The 16553-nt window shown below is 56.1% G+C and overlaps 5 protein-coding genes across 5 annotated transcripts; 2 read left to right on the top strand and 3 right to left on the bottom strand.

The window, feature by feature from the left end:
* Window positions 1–1089: 1089 nt before the first annotated feature.
* On the bottom strand, window positions 1090–3599 carry C8A04DRAFT_13718 (uncharacterized protein; the record flags this gene model as incomplete). Its single annotated transcript, XM_062777828.1, has 3 exons — window positions 1090–1410; window positions 1486–2377; window positions 2443–3599. 3 exons carry the CDS (start codon window positions 3597–3599, stop codon window positions 1090–1092), a joined length of 2370 nt encoding a protein of 789 aa, XP_062635224.1.
* A 683-nt stretch (window positions 3600–4282) lies between these two features.
* Window positions 4283–5971, top strand: C8A04DRAFT_38762 (uncharacterized protein; the record flags this gene model as incomplete). Its single annotated transcript, XM_062784338.1, has 2 exons — window positions 4283–4302; window positions 4789–5971. The coding sequence occupies 2 exons, from the start codon at window positions 4283–4285 to the stop codon at window positions 5969–5971; spliced, it is 1203 nt and encodes a 400-aa protein (XP_062635223.1).
* Window positions 5972–6712: 741 nt separating this feature from the next.
* On the bottom strand, window positions 6713–8527 carry C8A04DRAFT_13760 (uncharacterized protein; the record flags this gene model as incomplete). Its single annotated transcript, XM_062777843.1, has 1 exon — window positions 6713–8527. One exon carries the CDS (start codon window positions 8525–8527, stop codon window positions 6713–6715), a length of 1815 nt encoding a protein of 604 aa, XP_062635222.1.
* Window positions 8528–10272: 1745 nt separating this feature from the next.
* Window positions 10273–11462, bottom strand: C8A04DRAFT_30542 (uncharacterized protein; the record flags this gene model as incomplete). The annotated part of the gene is made up of 3 exons (XM_062781416.1): window positions 10273–10592; window positions 10660–10721; window positions 10780–11462. 3 exons carry the CDS (start codon window positions 11460–11462, stop codon window positions 10273–10275), a joined length of 1065 nt encoding a protein of 354 aa, XP_062635221.1.
* A 2326-nt stretch (window positions 11463–13788) lies between these two features.
* C8A04DRAFT_38758 (uncharacterized protein) lies at window positions 13789–16451 on the top strand (the record flags this gene model as incomplete). The annotated part of the gene is made up of 2 exons (XM_062784337.1): window positions 13789–15099; window positions 15567–16451. The coding sequence occupies 2 exons, from the start codon at window positions 13789–13791 to the stop codon at window positions 16449–16451; spliced, it is 2196 nt and encodes a 731-aa protein (XP_062635220.1).
* Between the last annotated feature and the right edge of the window lie 102 nt (window positions 16452–16553).

Raw genomic sequence — 16553 nt, 5'->3', positions numbered from 1 at the left:
CCTATCTTCTACCTGGTGGTATTATTCAACCCCCGGCCGTATCTGACTCTTGTGTGGACCAACCCATACATACAATCATGCCCTTCATATTGTCTGACCACGAGATAAAGAGAAGATCTGCGTCGTGTACATTTTCTATCAGTTAAAGACTGAACGGTAGGTAGGCCCTTCTCCTCCTCTTGGTGTTTATGTTGCACATATTACCTATTTGTAAGAAGAACTAGTATTCAAGGTATAGTTTGTATAAGCCACTTTTTACTGGGTGGGTATTAAGCTGCAGCCAGCGGAGTGGTCTAAGTCAAAACGCTTGCTGCCGTCTCCCGCAGCGTTTCAGGGGGGAGTTGTTGGGGTAGGACTTCCTCTTAGAGCAACAACATAGCCGCCACAACATAGGAAGACATCAAATTTCAGGTTGCAAGAGCTGGAAACGGGAAGATTGCTTGCTACAACGAGGCTGGAGCAGTGAGGCTCTAAGTTCTAAGGAGCAAATCTTCCCTATATGTTATCTTAAAAAATTACAAGAACGGTTCTTGTACGGGGTGTTGATGTTTACTCATTTTCGTTTCTAGTTACTAAGCTGTCTCCTGTGTGTTCCCCGGGACTCCGCCGTGAGAAGTCCGGGTCAAATAAAGCTGGAAGCTAAATTACCCGGGGGTGGTTCACCAAGTGTCTGAATCGTCCTTTTATAAAAAATTTCTTCCCCTAGACTAGTTAGTATCAGTTCCTGCACCATAACCACGCGAGCTTTGACGGATGGATGAACCCCGTTCTTTAAAACTCGGACAGGGATGAATCGGCATATTTCTTCGAAAACGCAGAACATCAACAGGCCTAAGATGTAAACTAGGACGGCTGTGTAGGCTAAGCCACTGCTGGGTTAGGACCATTCAAACATCACACATCTCATGGTAGAGGATATATACACATTCACATTGTATCGCTCTGAATAATAGCGACATATCAACTTTCCCACCTGCCCCTTTCCATCGGTAAAAACCTCCCGCATCCGCCTCGTCAACTAAGAGCCCCAGGGAATCACCTTGACCAACACAGAGAAGCATCTCCATCCCTCCTCGAGCAGCAAGCTCCCTAGTAAAAATACGCCGTCTGCGCCAAAGGCAACTCACTCATCGGCTCGGAATCCATCACCACCCCATCAGCCTCCACCACATAACTCTCCGGATCAACCCTCATCCGCGGCGTGGCATCGTTGAATTTCAGATCCCGCTTGCCTACGGTACGGCACCCGCGGACGGGCACGATACGTTTGAGCAGACCATACGTACCGACCACGCCGTTGTCGATGCTTGACTGGGAGACGAAGGCCACGCTGGTTTGCGGGATGTAGGTGGACCACATGGGGCGCATTATCTTGGGCTGGACGGAGGGGATCGAGGCGTTGGCGTCGCCCTGGTGGATGTTAGTGGGAGAGTTTGAGGAAGTGGGATGTGATAAAGAAAAGGAAAAAAAAAAGGGGGGGGATACCATCTGAGAGTAAGCAACCATGCCGCATTTCACGACCCAAGTGGGCTTGGTACCAAACCAAGCCGGGTCCCAAATCACAAAATCAGCCAGCTTGTTCTTTTCAATACTCCCAATCATATGCGACATGCCCTGGGCAATAGCCGGGTTGATGGTGTACTTGCTAATATAGCGCTTGACGCGGAAGTTGTCGGCACCCGTACCAACATCCTCGGGCAAAGGCCCGCGCTGGATCTTGTTCTTGTGAGCGGTATGCCAGGTGCGCAAGATGACCTCGCCGCAGCGGCCCATGGCCTGGCTGTCGGAACTCATCATGCTGATGGCGCCCAGGTCGTGCAGCACGTCCTCGGCGGCGATGGTCTCGGCGCGGATGCGGCTCTCGGCGAAGGCCACGTCCTCGGGGATGTCCTTGGTCAGGTGGTGGCAGACCATCAGCATGTCGAGGTGTTCTTCCAGGGTGTTGCGGGTGTAAGGGCGGGTTGGGTTGGTGGAGGAGGGGAGGATGTTGGGGTACTCGGCGATACGGATGATGTCGGGGGCGTGGCCGCCGCCGGCACCCTCGGTGTGGTAGGCGTGCAGGGTGCGGTCGCCGACGGCTTTGAGGGTCTGCTCGACGTAGCCGGACTCGTTGAGGGTGTCAGTATGGATCATGCACTGCACGTCTAGCTCGTCGCACACCGTCAGGCAGCTGTCGATGGCTGCGGGCGTGCAGCCCCAGTCCTCGTGCAGCTTGAGCCCGCACGCGCCGGCCTTGACCATCTCGCGGAGGGCCACCGGGTCGCTGTCGTTGCCCTTGGCTGTGATGCCGATGTTGACGGGGAGCTTGTCGGCGCCGCGCAAGATCTCGCGGATGAAGTACGGTCCGGGTGTGCAAGTTGTGGCCGCTGTATTGGCTCTAGAATCTTGTTAGTTGTCATCTGCTTCTTGCTTTCTGGTGATCCATATAATTCATATACATACCCCGGCCCAGTACCACCGCCCACCATGGTCGTAATCCCCGAAGCAATCGCATCCTCAGCCTGCTGCGGGCAGATAAAGTGAATATGCGTATCGATTCCCCCAGCCGTCACAATCTTGCCCTCTCCCGCAATCACATCCGTACAGCTACCCACAATCATCCCCGGCGTCACACCGTTCATAACATCCGGGTTACCCGCCTTACCAATCCCCACCACATACCCGTCCTTAACACCGATATCCGCCTTGAAAATCCCCGTCCAGTCAACAATCAACGCATTGGTAACCACCAAATCAAGCGACTCAGCGCTGGTGCGGCCCGTAGCCGACCCCATGCCATCACGCAGCGTCTTGCCGCCGCCAAACTTGCACTCGTCGCCGTAGACGGTATAGTCCTTCTCGACCTGGATCCACAAGTCCGTCTTGCCGAGCCGCACGCGGTCGCCTGTCGTCGGCCCGAACATGGTCGCGTAGGTGTCGCGGTCGATCGTGGCGCCTTCGATGATATGGCCCCCGCCGTCCGACAGCAGCGCGGCGTCGCCCGCCGGGTCCGTGACGTGCGCGAACCCGGCCTCTTGTAGCCGGTCTTGGATTTCCTTGAGCCGGCCGAAATCGACCCGGCCCGAGGCGATGCCGTTGCCACCGCGGATGGACTTGAGTCCGCCGATCTCGACGAGCGTGACCGTCTTGGTGTCGCCGGGCTCGAAGCGTACTGAGCTTCCCGACGGGAGGTCGAGGCGGTAGCCGTACGAGCGCAGGCGGTCGAACTCGAGGGCCGGGTTGACTTCGATAAAGTGGTAGTGGCTGCCGACTTGGATGGGGCGGTCGCCTTTGCTGGTGACCTTGAGCTTGATGCGCTTCTTGCCCTCGTTGAGTTTGATCACCTCGTTCTTGACGCACACCACGGCGCCTGGTTGGTTCTCTTGAGCGAAGGCTTCGTCCGGATGCGGCGGGAACAGTTCGTCTGCGTCGGCTGGCACCGGGATGAAGCTGCCGTACAGCGCGCGGGCGAAGTCGCCGTCCTCTGTGGCGATTGGGTTCTGGACCGTCACGAGAAAGGTGCCCGAGGGAAAGGTGCCTTCGACCTGTATGTCGTGTAGCGTTGAGCAGACCTCGGGTAGGACGTGGCGCCGGCCGAGCATGGTGGCACCCAGCGACATGAGATCGGCCACTGTGTGGTTGCCATCGCGGATCAGCTCGTGGAGGTTGGACGCGATGAGGGCCTGGAGGAGTTAGCTTTGGGTCTTTTTTTTTTTCGTCAAGTTCAACGGGCCAAGGAAGATGGGGGGTCACTCACAGTGGCTTCGAGATGATTCAGCCGTACACCACGGGCCAGTCGCCGCTGGGCCAGAAACCCCAGCTGCGAGATGACGACCTTGTCGATCTGAATCGGAGGAAATAAGTCAACATTTGTTCTCAGAGATGAAGTCCGGGATAAACAAACAAACAAAGTAAATAAGGTCCAATTGGCAAATTCAAATCCATATCTGCCTCATATCTCACTCAATTCCTCATTCTCACCACTCTGAGCCCCCATTGCATTGTGTGTTGACCAGAGTGGATGAGAACTGAATCGTGAGGTTTGAAGACCAGACCGGGATCGACTGCCTTGGCTGCTAAATGAACAACCCAAACAGCAGTGCCAATGCTGCCAAGCACTAACCTCCTTGGGAACGAGATGCATTGTGTCGTCAACGCTCTCTCACCAGTATAAGTAGCCGAGAAGGGAATGTCGAGATTTTGTCTCTTGATAAAAGACTCGGAAACACAGCAGACAAAGTAATTTTGGGGAGAGACACTTCAAAAAGATTCGGCAAACGGTAGTAAATTTTTCTTGAAAGGCATGGGGGGATACACTAAAAGGTAAGGTGGAACGGGCCAACTCTCCGAGGTGGGCGAGGTGGCCCTGAGAATGGATCTTCTGGAACCCAAAGTACCCCCTGAAAAAGGACCTCTGAACAAGTTTTTAGGTTCTTTCCATCCGCTGGGCCCGACGGCCGCGAGAGCGAGGGCGAGAACCGCGTTCGATGAGGGGTGGAGGTGGGGTTGGAATCGTTCCACTGAGTGGAAAACTAAGGACTTGGAATTCTACCCCGCATCCACCTCCATAAAGTTGCTGATAAGCCAACAACCCGCGTGTGGTCACCACACGACGACGGTACACTAATCGGCGGCCAGCGATAAGGAAATCAGATACCCAAACGGCAAGTGGCGGGCGGGGCTCGAGCCGACGGGATCTTCGCGTGTAAGTTGAAGTGGTGACGAACCGGTAGGGAAACAGCGTTGCATTCGCGAGCAGTGATCAGAAGCCCATGTTTTGGTCGGAGCTTCAATCGTGGCCGACGACAGGGAGCTTGTGCCGGATCAGCACATCCTCTCCGGTATCTTTCCCGACGTCCCCGACATCGCCGATGGCCTTTGTACGGTCATCTCCAACACGTTCGATACGTGTACGTTCCGACTCCTGCTTGCCGCCGAACCACGGCCGGGCTTCCCCGCAGACCTGCTCATTCGACCTGAGGCTTCCCGCAATCATCATCTCGCGGCCGTAGCCGAGTTGCAACAGCTGGCGCATCTCCAGATCCCCGATCTCGTTCCCGCAACGCTAGCCGTGGGGTCCGCCATTGACGCAAGTCGCAGACAGGTGGAATACTCCATCACACCATTCTTGGATGGAACTACGGTTCTCGAGGAGGTCTGGGCAGGACTCGATCAGCACAACCAGCGGTCCCTGGTAGGATCCATTGTCGTTGCAATGCGGAAGCTCCAGGAAGTTCCTGTCCAAAGTCCCGATGTCCGCCAGATCCTCCAGCGGCATGGCAAGACAACTGCAGAGTCTCAGCCCTCGAGCAAGGCGGCCTTCGTCGGGGGGCCGGACGTCGGTTTTCATTCCGGTGTCAAGCCACTGTTGGAGGCATTTCTTGGCCAGAGGGCGGCGGACTTGCAGGCGTGTGAGATCCTCGACACAGGTGACGGGATTGCCGTCCGGTCGGCCGTCGACGGAATTGGCGCAATTGAGCTCAGCAAGTCTGATCTCGACGTCCTCATGAGCCTCACCGTGTTCTGTCACAATGACTTGGAGCCCCGCAACATTCTCGTCAAGCGGATTGGCGGCAACAACGGCGGCGGATGGTACGAACTCGCTGCTATCATCGACTGGGAGCTGGCGGGCTTCTTTCCTTTTGCCTACGAATTCGGGCTCAAGGATACGCTGCTCGGCTCGTCCAACCTGTGGTTCAGCTGGTACTCTGTGTTCAAAGAGCAAACCGCCACGCTGCTTCCCAAGCAGGAGGCCCATGAGAAGCTGATCAAAGCGCCGGGGATCATCGAGGGGTCCAAGGAGTCAACGAGGCCTAAGAACGTAGGGGTTCGGGTTCGGGGAAAGTGGATCAAGAGAGAGCGACTCAGGATGTCGTCGGACGTGAGGTGTGGCTGGGTCCGAGAAGACGGCGCCGACCATCTCCCTTGCTTCACAAAGGAGGACAACATCAATCTGGAGCAAGAAGTCCTCAAAGAGCTGGGCTATATTTAAGGGCACCGGCCTGCCGTGTCTCCTCAACCAGTTTTACCACCCACGATTGTATGGCCTGTGTTGCATTGTTAAGGTAGGTACATACCCACATTTTGCCTGTCGTCTCCGAACCTCGTATCCTTCCTCGTCCAGATCGTGGGTTCCGGGATCCTGTCCAACAACTTCAACGTGCGGTGGTGGATGAGAGAGAGGGCCTAGTTTCTTTGACCTGGCCGCAGCAGATGCCAACCGCGCCGCCGAAAACGAGGGGCTGGCTAGATAGCCATCCCATTATCTCTAACAATTGACGGCGAGATCAGGGCCGTTTCAGGACGTCTTTGGTTGATCCCCCAAATAAACTTGTGATATGCAGTTTACTGTCTGGACATAAGCCAACGACGAAGCGAGTCGGGAACGTGTGCTCTTGTCTAAATATCAATTACATCACAGTCCCAATGGACCGACGCCCCGTTGTATTCCGTAATTGTCCTTTGTATCCCGCAAGAATAACCCAAATCTGGAAAGATGTACGTACAATACAGGATGTACAAATGAGAGAGAGCCGAGTGAATAATAAGCTTGCCAAAACCCCCAGAAAAAGTCAACCAAAAGAAAAGCCCATAAAGACCGTATGGTATGTACGTAGTCCAATATTCCGAAGGTATCAATGAATCCAACGCCGAGTAAATGCTCGTATCCAGTCCCAACCCAACGAAATCAGAAAAAAAAAAACCAAAAAAAAAAAAACACACACGCCTGCCTCTATGCATCAATCAACCGATCCTCCCCTCCCCTCCCACCCCTAGCCAAAACCTCCTGAATCCTCTCATCCTCAATCGACCTGATCCGACTCCTCGCCGCCTCCAACCTCTCCACGCCCATATTAATTGTCTCAATATGCACACTCAACGGCACCTCCGCCTGCGCCTGCACCAGCCCAACCTCCGACACCCTCTCCTTCAAATCCCCCAAACTCGCCTGAATCTTCTCCAGCTCCAGCACCAACTCATTCACCAACCGCACCGCCCGCGTCCGCTGGCCCTCCACCTGCCGCAGCAGCGCCAGCTGGCCGTTGTAATTAGCTAAACGGCGGTTGTTGGCGCCGACTAGCGTCCACAGTGTCCAGAGGATGTCGTCTTTGCGGCCTTGGACCGTTTTGTGCGTGCGCGTGACGAAGCTGTATACGGCGTCGAGATGCTCTTCGGCGCGCGTTAGGGTGTGCAGCACGGCGCGGGCTTCGCTGATTAGTTGGCCGACTTTGTCGGATACTAGCTCGGTGTGCTCGATGTACCGGTTGAGGAGGTACTGTTCCGAGAGTAGGGTCGGCTGGAACGGGGAGAAGAACCAGTCTGTCCAAGCGCCGAGGTAGCCCGCGACACGGCCGGTGCTACGGCCGCCGTGGTCGCCGTCGGGCCCCAGTTCCTGGCTGAAGGGCTCGAGGTTGCGTGACGTCCATCGGGTGATGCTGATGACCCAGTCGACTGTGGAGCTGACGCGTGTGTTGAACCGTTGCAGGCTGCTCGTGGCGGCCTGGGCCGTGTCGATGAACCCGTCGAATTCGAGGATCAGTTCCTCTTTGGAAATCAGCGAGCTGTGGCGCACTACAGTGCGCAGGTCGCGGATGGATGATTCGGACCGCTTCATCTCCATAGGCAGCGACATGCCGTCTGCGGCCATCTCTGCTACCCGCTGGAAATTGTCTTGGGCGTCCATCAGGCTGTCGAACTGCACCGGCGCGCTGCCGCCTTTCCCCCCTTTTTTCTTGTTCCCGGATGGCTTGGAATCCGGGCAGAATGGCAGGTCGATCAACGACGCGCCGGGGATGCGGCAGATGGGGGAGAGTGAAGTTGTGATTGACTTGCTCGCCATGTTCTGCAGCATTATGATGCCGCCAAACGTGATATAAAGCGATAACAAGACGGCCAGTGGCTTTTGCGCATAGCGCAACGCCATCCCAACCACCTCCAACACCCAGCCGAGTGCGCCGAATATCCCGGCAGATAAAGGGGCTCCCGATGCTTCGTTGTCCAGTGTTGGTTGCCGAGCCGCTGTCGACTTCTTCGTTTGCTTGCTAACAGGACTCTCTGGTACCCCGACTTGACGACGCCTGAGTTTCGGCGACGTTTGTGGTGGATCAGTAGGCCGAACCGTCGTAGACGACTCCGAGACCGAATTCCTCGGGCTATCAATATCGATCTTGGGCATGTAGAACTGCGGCTCAGGCGAGAACGGCCGCCTCAAGTTATCACGAGAGCTCTGGCGCACGGATTTCGGAACGGACGGGCGGAACGGCGTACGCAGGAGGACCTGCTCGTCTTCCTCGGCTTTACTCAGAAAATTCTCGATGTTGTCGTCCTGCGACCCACCGATGCTCCACGGTTGCGACCCGCCGATGCTGAAGGATTGCGAGCCGATGGGTTGCGAGCCGAAGGCCTGGGAGCCGCTCGAGGGGATGAAGATCTCTTCATCGTTCAGGATCGAGGTGTCGAAACTGTCGTTCTCGCCGCCCTCGACCATGCGCCATGAGCTCTCCGGCTGGATGTCCCGCTTCGCGGATGATCGTGTGGTTCTCGCCATGGTGTTGCGCTTGGACGAGTTGTCGCGGTTCCGGAACCGCGTGTCCGTAAGAGGTTCGAGATCGAGGACTTGGGAACCGGGGTCGAGAAGCCTTATTTATTTCTGGAATCTTCCGTCTTCCGCCGACAAGCAAGTCCGAAATGTCGCGAGGTCACGCGTCGTCGCGTGTCTGTTTCGTTTGGTGGCGAACGCAGGTGATGAAGGCAGCAGCGGCGTCTTATAGGCCCTGCGTTAAGCAAAAGTGGGGGTTTGATCGCTTTCCCTGTGCCTGAGGCCAGGGGTTTCTTCAGGATCCGCGCAAAGGTGGAAGCTCAAATGAGTCACCGTAGGCAGCAAGGGAGGATTTACGCCAGCGGCTGGGGATGATGTTGTTTGCCCGGGCGTCAAAGAAATGCATGATTTCACAGAGCAACAGTTGTCTGGTGAAGATGTTTGAATACAACACAAAGGTGGAGGAGGGTGGGCGGCTGTTGGAGGGCGTTGGGGACCGGGATTTATTGGGGTCCATTGCAGAAGGGGACACCCATTGCTCAGCCCCTTTCAGCCAATCATATCAATGACACGCCCACAACAACCGCGAGGGAACCACGTGGGAACCATCCCGATCACTTATCTCAGTGCTCAGAACCTCTTGTTTTTTCAGCATGCACGGCAGGCGCAAGACATAAATACACGTAATTTATATGTAAATTCGTTGTACTAGTCATTTTTATACTAGAGACCTATAGTACCCACTTTTTTAACTAGAATGCTGAAGAGAGGGGCCTGAGAGCATTTTCAGATCTAGGGGGGGGGAGGGGCTTTATCTGTGGATCACAGCCTGTTTTTCCTGACGGTCGCTGCGCCACAGTGTGGCTTTTGTGCTCCGATGCCCGTGCACATGTAGCATGTGGGTCTACCGACTTTCCGTCAGAAAACAGTCTGTGGACGGATGGCGGTCGACAGGGGGTTTCTGTCACCGAGTTTTTCCTCTCGAATGGCCTACCCTAGAACAACTTCACAACTACTACTTAAAACTCCATCAAATTTAACAAGGACAATCGGGCTACCAAGGAGATCCTCCACCTGTATTTTGGGACCGATCCTGTATTAGTTGGTAGAGTACCGAGCTTATAGGGTTCGATTGCCGGTCGAGACCCTCTCCTCTCGATGCCCTACCCTAGAACAACTTTACAACCACCAGTTCAAATTCCATCAAATTTGGCCAGGACCATCAAGCTACCAATAAGATCCTCCACCTCGAATTTGGAAACGATATTATACCAATTGGTAGAGTATCTAGCCCCTAGGTTTCGATGGTCGGTTGGAGCCCTGGGCGGTTCGATAGTCGGTTGGAAACCTAGGCAGTTCGATGGTCGGTTGGAGCCCTCCTTGCAACGCGAGGCCCGCGCGCAATCCGACGGTCGGTTTGAGAGCCCTACGGCGGAAGAGTAACATGGGGAACCCAGGTAATTTTGCAGCGGTATGGCATGTATGGGTGCCTCAAAACAGTACATGGGTAGCGGAACGGGTACCCGGAATCATGCGCTGTGACGTCACAGCACAACAGCAGGCACCGTGGAAAGAATAACATAGGCAGTGGAACCTAGGTAGGTAAATTTGCAGTGGTATGAGTACCGCGGAAAAGTAACCGGAGTTGTGACTAAACAACGGACCGAAACCAAAGTACTAATGTTCAGGTATCATGCGTTCTTTCGCCTTTGCTTTCCCTCTTCCAGCCCCTCCCTTCGTCCGTGGAAGACGAACTATCCTGTTTTCTCCGCAACCGCAGGTCTCCCACTCCCGGCCGCACTCCCGTCTCTGCTTGTCCTGCTCACTGTGAAGGCCTCGCCCTTCTCGAGGCTATGCTCCCGTATGACTTCGATGTTCTGGGTGTCAAACATGAGGCGACCGCGGTTGACAGTGCGGAATGAGAGCGAGAACTGAGAGAAGCGGGTGGTGCGCTCGTCGGAGGTCCCAGAAGAGGTCTTGTCGCGGAGTAAGACGCGGAGGGTCGGAATGCAGGCGGCGATGAGAGTGACACAGGCCTCGGCAATATCCCAGATGAATAGGGGGGCCAGATTATCTTTAACAAGACGGGTTTAAGGGGATGTCTAGAGGATGAATCAGGCGAAAGAATAGAGAGAACCTACAGTCATCTTCAGTCCCCAGAGCGGGCGTTTTCACACACTTAACGATGCCCAAAGCGCCAGCCCTGCCGCTCGTTAGCTTCCCTCTCCTCCCAACCCCTCCATCCAGACCGGGAAACTCACACAGCACCCATACTCATCGCCACCAAAATGCCCACCTTCTCCTTCTTCCTCAGCGTAAGCGTGTAGAGAAAAGTCCAGGGCAACAATGCCAAAATGAAATCATACAACGAGCTCAGCGCGCTGGTCACCATAAAAGTGTGAATCACCACATCCGGCGACCAACACTGCCCCTCTAACTCGATATGCCATCTCTTCGCCACCGGCTGACACTGAATCCATGGCGCCATCGCACTAAACCCCAGAGCGATATTCAGCGTAATAATCAGAAACCACACAAACGCCTTCGTCTTTCCCATCGTCAGCCTCAATAAGGTCACAGCAAAGGCCGTCTTCGTCCACGCAAACGCCGTGTTGACGCATGTGGCACGGGAGTCGAGGATGTTGATCCACTTGGGGATATTGGGGACAACGATGTCGTAGGTGTGGTGGCCCAAGCTGAATTCCTTGATGAGGATGGTTGTAAGGATGCATACGACGACACAGACTATCCAGGAGGCGATGAGCAGCCAGTCGTCCCACCAAAGCCCCTTCTTGAAGCTTATTTTGACGTGGATGCGCAAGGCGAGGAAGGCGGCTGCGAAGCTGACTAGCGACCACTGGGCGGAGAGGAGCATATTCGCGCGAGAGGAGTGGTCGGCGTGGGCATACTCCTCGGGACTGAGCGTGGGACCGGAGATAGGCATCGTGGCGGCGGAGGGGTGAGGTCGGTTCAGTGTTCTGGGGGAGCGGGCTTAGGCCCGGCGTCGGCGATCATCCGAGCGCCGCTCTAGCAGGCGTGAGGACGGACGCAGAAGTTGGGGTTGGCAACGGTTTCCGGGCAATCACGATGAGAGCCGGTGTGAAAGAAGGCAACGAAAGTTGGGACAAACGCCTGCTCAAACTTTTAATCAACCGGCGGCAACCCTATGTTCTTGTACACTGATAGATTCCACGGACTCGGGACACGCGCGAGCGTATGGATGTTAATTCGACTAACCGCTTTGGATAAACAAACTTGTATAGGTGTGTAAGGCAAGCCGAAAAGGAACTTTCAATGCGACGCTAATGCACCAATGCTTTCTTCCGGTCGATTCGAGAGACTGCGCGGTTGGCCGCCGGAGCTGTACACTACTGCACTTATGTACGCAACGGTCACAGCGCGAGCCCTGCCGGCGCCAGTTATGGCATCCGCCGGCCGGTAGGGATGCTGGTGGCAGACCTCCTGTTGACACATCGAAAGACCTTTGCTTCCCAATGTCTCATGCTAGTGATCGACCGTGAACTGCCAGCGGTAGCCTAGCCCAGGCCCCACAATACCCCAGCTTAATCAATCTCCACAAAATAGAGTTCGCTTAGCTCTGTGGCTCTTAGCTCGTGTCCGGTGCGCCCGTTTCCAGCCCTCATTAGCCCATTCTTGGCGGGCTTCGCAGTCCGGGGAAGCACTCATTAACCTGGGGTCTTCACTGAGCGAGATCTGAGCGGGGCGACCGGTGAACTTGGCTCTCCTAAACGGGACATGTCCTAGTCGGCGCCTAACACAATCTCCTTCCTCCTCCACAATCCTCTATGTTGGAGGCAGCATCACTTCTAGGAACAGCATTTTCTATTTTAGACGATAACAAGGGAGTATCTTGCTCTTTGCGAGGAGGTTGTATAGAAGCAGACCCCTGCATTTTAGTCTGCGTGAGTTAGTCCAAACGACCGAAAAAGGCCGAGCACTCGCACCACGCCGCCATATCATCACCCTCAGGACAGAGGGCGGGCCAGGTCGGATAAAGCATTCGCGCCACCCCCTTAGATGGTTGAGCAGCGGCCAGTCGTCCTTCGCTCGGACAATTGACTTGGGCTGTGAGCCATGGCGCAGATACCATCCCCGCGCCGACACCGCTAACCGGCTCAGGGCGACCAAGAAAACGATCGCCGCCATTCGCGACCATCCCTTTCTTGCGCGACCGCAATTCCCTCGACTGCAGAGACGAGGATGTCCTGAGCCAGCTGCCCGAGGCGTTTCTCGTTGACCTGGGTGGTGTCGGCAAGCTGTGTACAGCTGGTCGTCGATTAGCTATGCTCGCTGAGATTGTTGTAAGGCAGCCTGACACATTGATGTTCTGGGTTGATGCCGCCACGCAGGTGCTCGCTGAAACTGACGGGCGCCGACGCCGTTCGAATTAGCAGGCCGGAGCGTACACTACCCATGGCCAACATCTTACAGCGGGTAGGTGGTTGGCTATCCGATGACCGAAACGGCAGGCGACCGGAACGCCAGGCAACCGTGGTATTGCCGAAAGTTGCTAGTGCGCTGTCCGTGGCCATTTGCTTCGGCCAATTTGGAGTCGCAGCTGCAGCCTAGGTAGTTTTGGAGCAACTTGTTCTTGGTACAAAGCGAGCAGCAGCGCACTGTGTCGGCCGCGACAAAGGGGTCCAGGCGGCCCGTGCGGAGAAAGTTTGAACATTGAAACCATGGACACGGATTTCGGTGTGTAGTGTATCATAGAAGAGTCGAGGTCCGCAAGGTCCGCGGGAGCTGGTGCACAAGTTCGGCACGAGGTGACAAGGGCCCCTGGTGATGACATGACATGGGGGTTTCCTTGCAGCCAAGCTTTCGGGAAGGACAAGGCATGGGTGCAGCTTGTCTCGCTCATTGGATGGAAAATCGAAACAGCCTTTGATTGAAAAGTTTCCAGTTTCGGGGCCGAGCCTCGCAACCTGAGTGCGACTTCAACGGGCAACTGCCCAAACACATCAAACAAAACAAACACGACACCAGGCTGCGCAAAGCAGAAGGTGGAAGGTGGACGGAAAACGGAAACCGGCAGGATGCCCTTCCTCCGGACGTCTGGCCGTGCATCGCAGGTTCTCGCGAGGCAATTGAGGATCCGCCCACGACTGCCCTTCTCCCAGATCCAGTTCCGGTCTTGCTCGTCCTGTGATAGCGGTAACAGCAGAAGCAGTGACAGCAGCGGCAATGCCTCAACCAGAAAATCTCTCCCGCCTGACCACCGGCAAATCGGGTTGCAGCAAGAGCTGTTCATGACCTCCATCTACAGCCCCGGGTCACCGATTCTCCTCCCCAACGGCGCGCGCATCTTCAACCGCCTGGTCGATTTTCTCCGCCAGCAATACGTCCGGTATGGCTTCCAAGAAGTCATCACCCCCACCATCTACAAAAAGGCGCTCTGGGCGCAGTCCGGCCACCTCGAGAACTACGCAGAGGACATGTACACCGTCACAAGCACCTCCCCGGCGCGCGCCGACACCGTCGGAGCAGGCGAAGAAGCCGAGTACGGCCTCAAGCCGATGAACTGCCCGGGCCACTGCCTCATCTTCGGATCGCAAACCCGCAGCTACCGCGACCTCCCACTCCGCTATGCCGATTTCAGTCCGCTGCACCGGAACGAGATCCAGGGCGCGTTGAGCGGGTTGACGCGCGTGCGCCGGTTCCATCAGGACGACGGGCACATCTTTTGCCGGCCGTCGCAGATCCGCGAGGAGATTGCGAAGACGCTGGACTTTGTCCGGCTTACCTATAAGGTCCTCGGGCTGGGACCCTACCGGCTGGTGTTGTCGACCCGGCCGGACCATTATATCGGCTCACCGGAGGACTGGGCGCAGGCGGAGGAAGCCCTGAAGACGGCTCTCACCGAGAGCGGGCATGAGTACACCATCAACGAGGGCGACGGGGCGTTTTACGGGCCCAAAATAGACATTATCCTCAAGGACTCAGATGGAAAAGAGCACCAAACAGCGACGGTCCAGCTCGACTTTCAGCTACCCAAGCGTTTCGACTTGTCATATGACGCGCCGGCGCCCGAGTACGAGAAGCGTGGTGAGACCACCACAGATCCACAACTACTCGGCGAGTATGGGCCGGTACAGCCGGTTCTCATCCACCGCGCGGTGCTGGGATCTGCCGAGCGGCTCATGGCGCTGCTAATCGAACATTACAACGGCAAATGGCCGTTCTGGCTGAACCCGCGCCAGGCCATCGTCATCACGGTGAACGGGACGGAACCCGTGGTGGGTTGGGCGCGGCAGGCATACAATCTCCTGCTTGGAGTGTCGTCAGACTCGGCTTCGGCGGCAGTCACAGAACCCACGGCGCCTACCGGTCTAGCGGTTGACTTTGATGATAGCGACCGGAGCGTGGGGTTGAGGGTGCGCGAGGCTGTGGCTAAGGGGTATGGGGTGATTGTTGTCGTGGGGCCGCAGGATGCGGAGAACAAAACGGTGGGTGTTAATGCTATGGCTCTGGCTAAGCCGGGGGATAGTGAGGCGGAGCTTAAGAGGCTTAAGAGGATGGATATGACGCCTGAGGCGGCGCGGGAGTATATGCTGTCTTTGGTGAAGAGGTATCAATGACCTCGGACTTGGGTTTTTGGGTTGATGGTTACCTGACCTGACATAAATTTCATGTCCGGTGTACTTATTGTACTATGTATCATACCGTTACGAGGAAACGTGAAAACGAATGGCAGTTGAAATGATTCTAGAAGCCCACCTGAGCTGCGAACTGTCACCTGTGAACACCTGAGCACCTTGCTGGCCTCGAGATGACGCAGGGGTCAGTCCATTTGGGGAAAGTGGGGTTCAACGGTTTCCATTCCTTGCAAGCAAGCTTCAGCTCCTCGCTAACCCCCACTTTCGCCTTACTTCACACAACACAGGAGCTCGAATTCCCGAAGACAACTTTCTTCCCCCACTTCCCTTTTCTCTCCTGACATAGTATTTCCAACCACCATCGTATGAACCCGCTCCAACGAACCACCACCCTCTTAACCCGCCCACTCACCATCCTCACCAAGCCCAAGTTCCCGCATAACTTCAACACCATGGACAGTCTCACCAACCCCTCCGAACCCCCTCCCGATTACATCACCGCCGCCCGCGCCCACGGCATCCCCCTCCGGCAAAGCGCGCCCATCAAAAAAGGCCCCTTCCCCTTGGAACTCCCCATCCTCACCTACCTACGCTCCAAACGCGTAATCCTCGCCAGCGCCTCCCCACGCCGCAAAGCCCTCCTCGCCCAAATTGGCCTCACCAACCTCGACATCCGCCCCTCCACCGACCCCGAAGACCTCGACAAAGCCCAACACACCCCCGAAGAATACGTCGCCGCCACTGCGCAGCGCAAGGCCCTGGCTGTCTACCAGGCGGCGCTAGCCCGCCAGGAGGAAGTCGCGGAGCACGAAAGCAAAAAGGACGTGCCCAACCCCAACCCGAACCCCCGCGACAAGGAGGACCCGGCGGTGGTGATCGCCGCAGACACGGTGATTGCGACACGGACCGGGCAGATCCTGGAGAAGCCGCGGTCGGAGGCAGACCATGTGCGGATGCTGACGCATTTGCGGGATACGACGCATCATAGGGTGTTGACGGGGGTGTGTGTGCTGGCGCCGAAAGTGGATGCGACGCACCCGGGGTATGAGATTGCGTCGCATGTGGAGGATACCAAGGTTTTTTTTGCGGCGGAGTCGGAGGGGTTGCCGGATGATGTTATTCAGAGTTATGTGAAGACGAGGGAGGGGGCGGATAAGGCCGGGGGGTATGCGTTGCAAGGGGTGGGCGGGTTGGTGTTGGTGGATAGGGTGGAGGGGAGCGTGGATAATGTGATTGGGTTGCCGGTGAGGAAGTGTTTGCAGTTGTGTGAGGAGGTGGTGTTTCAGCAGGGGGGGAAGGAGGATGAGGAGGAGTAGAAGATTTGGTGTATAGTACGGGGTTGACATCATGACGGGACGTTGGAAAATGTCAATTTATTTGTTTAGAATCTGGGAGATATATTCCCCCCTAAAGATGCC

Source organism: Dichotomopilus funicola (assembly GCF_033296635.1).
Source record: "Dichotomopilus funicola strain CBS 141.50 unplaced genomic scaffold C8A04scaffold_52, whole genome shotgun sequence".
Lineage (NCBI taxonomy): Eukaryota > Fungi > Ascomycota > Sordariomycetes > Sordariales > Chaetomiaceae > Dichotomopilus > Dichotomopilus funicola.
The sequence above is the reverse complement of the archived record's forward strand: the minus strand, read 5'-3'. Positions and strand labels throughout refer to the sequence as shown.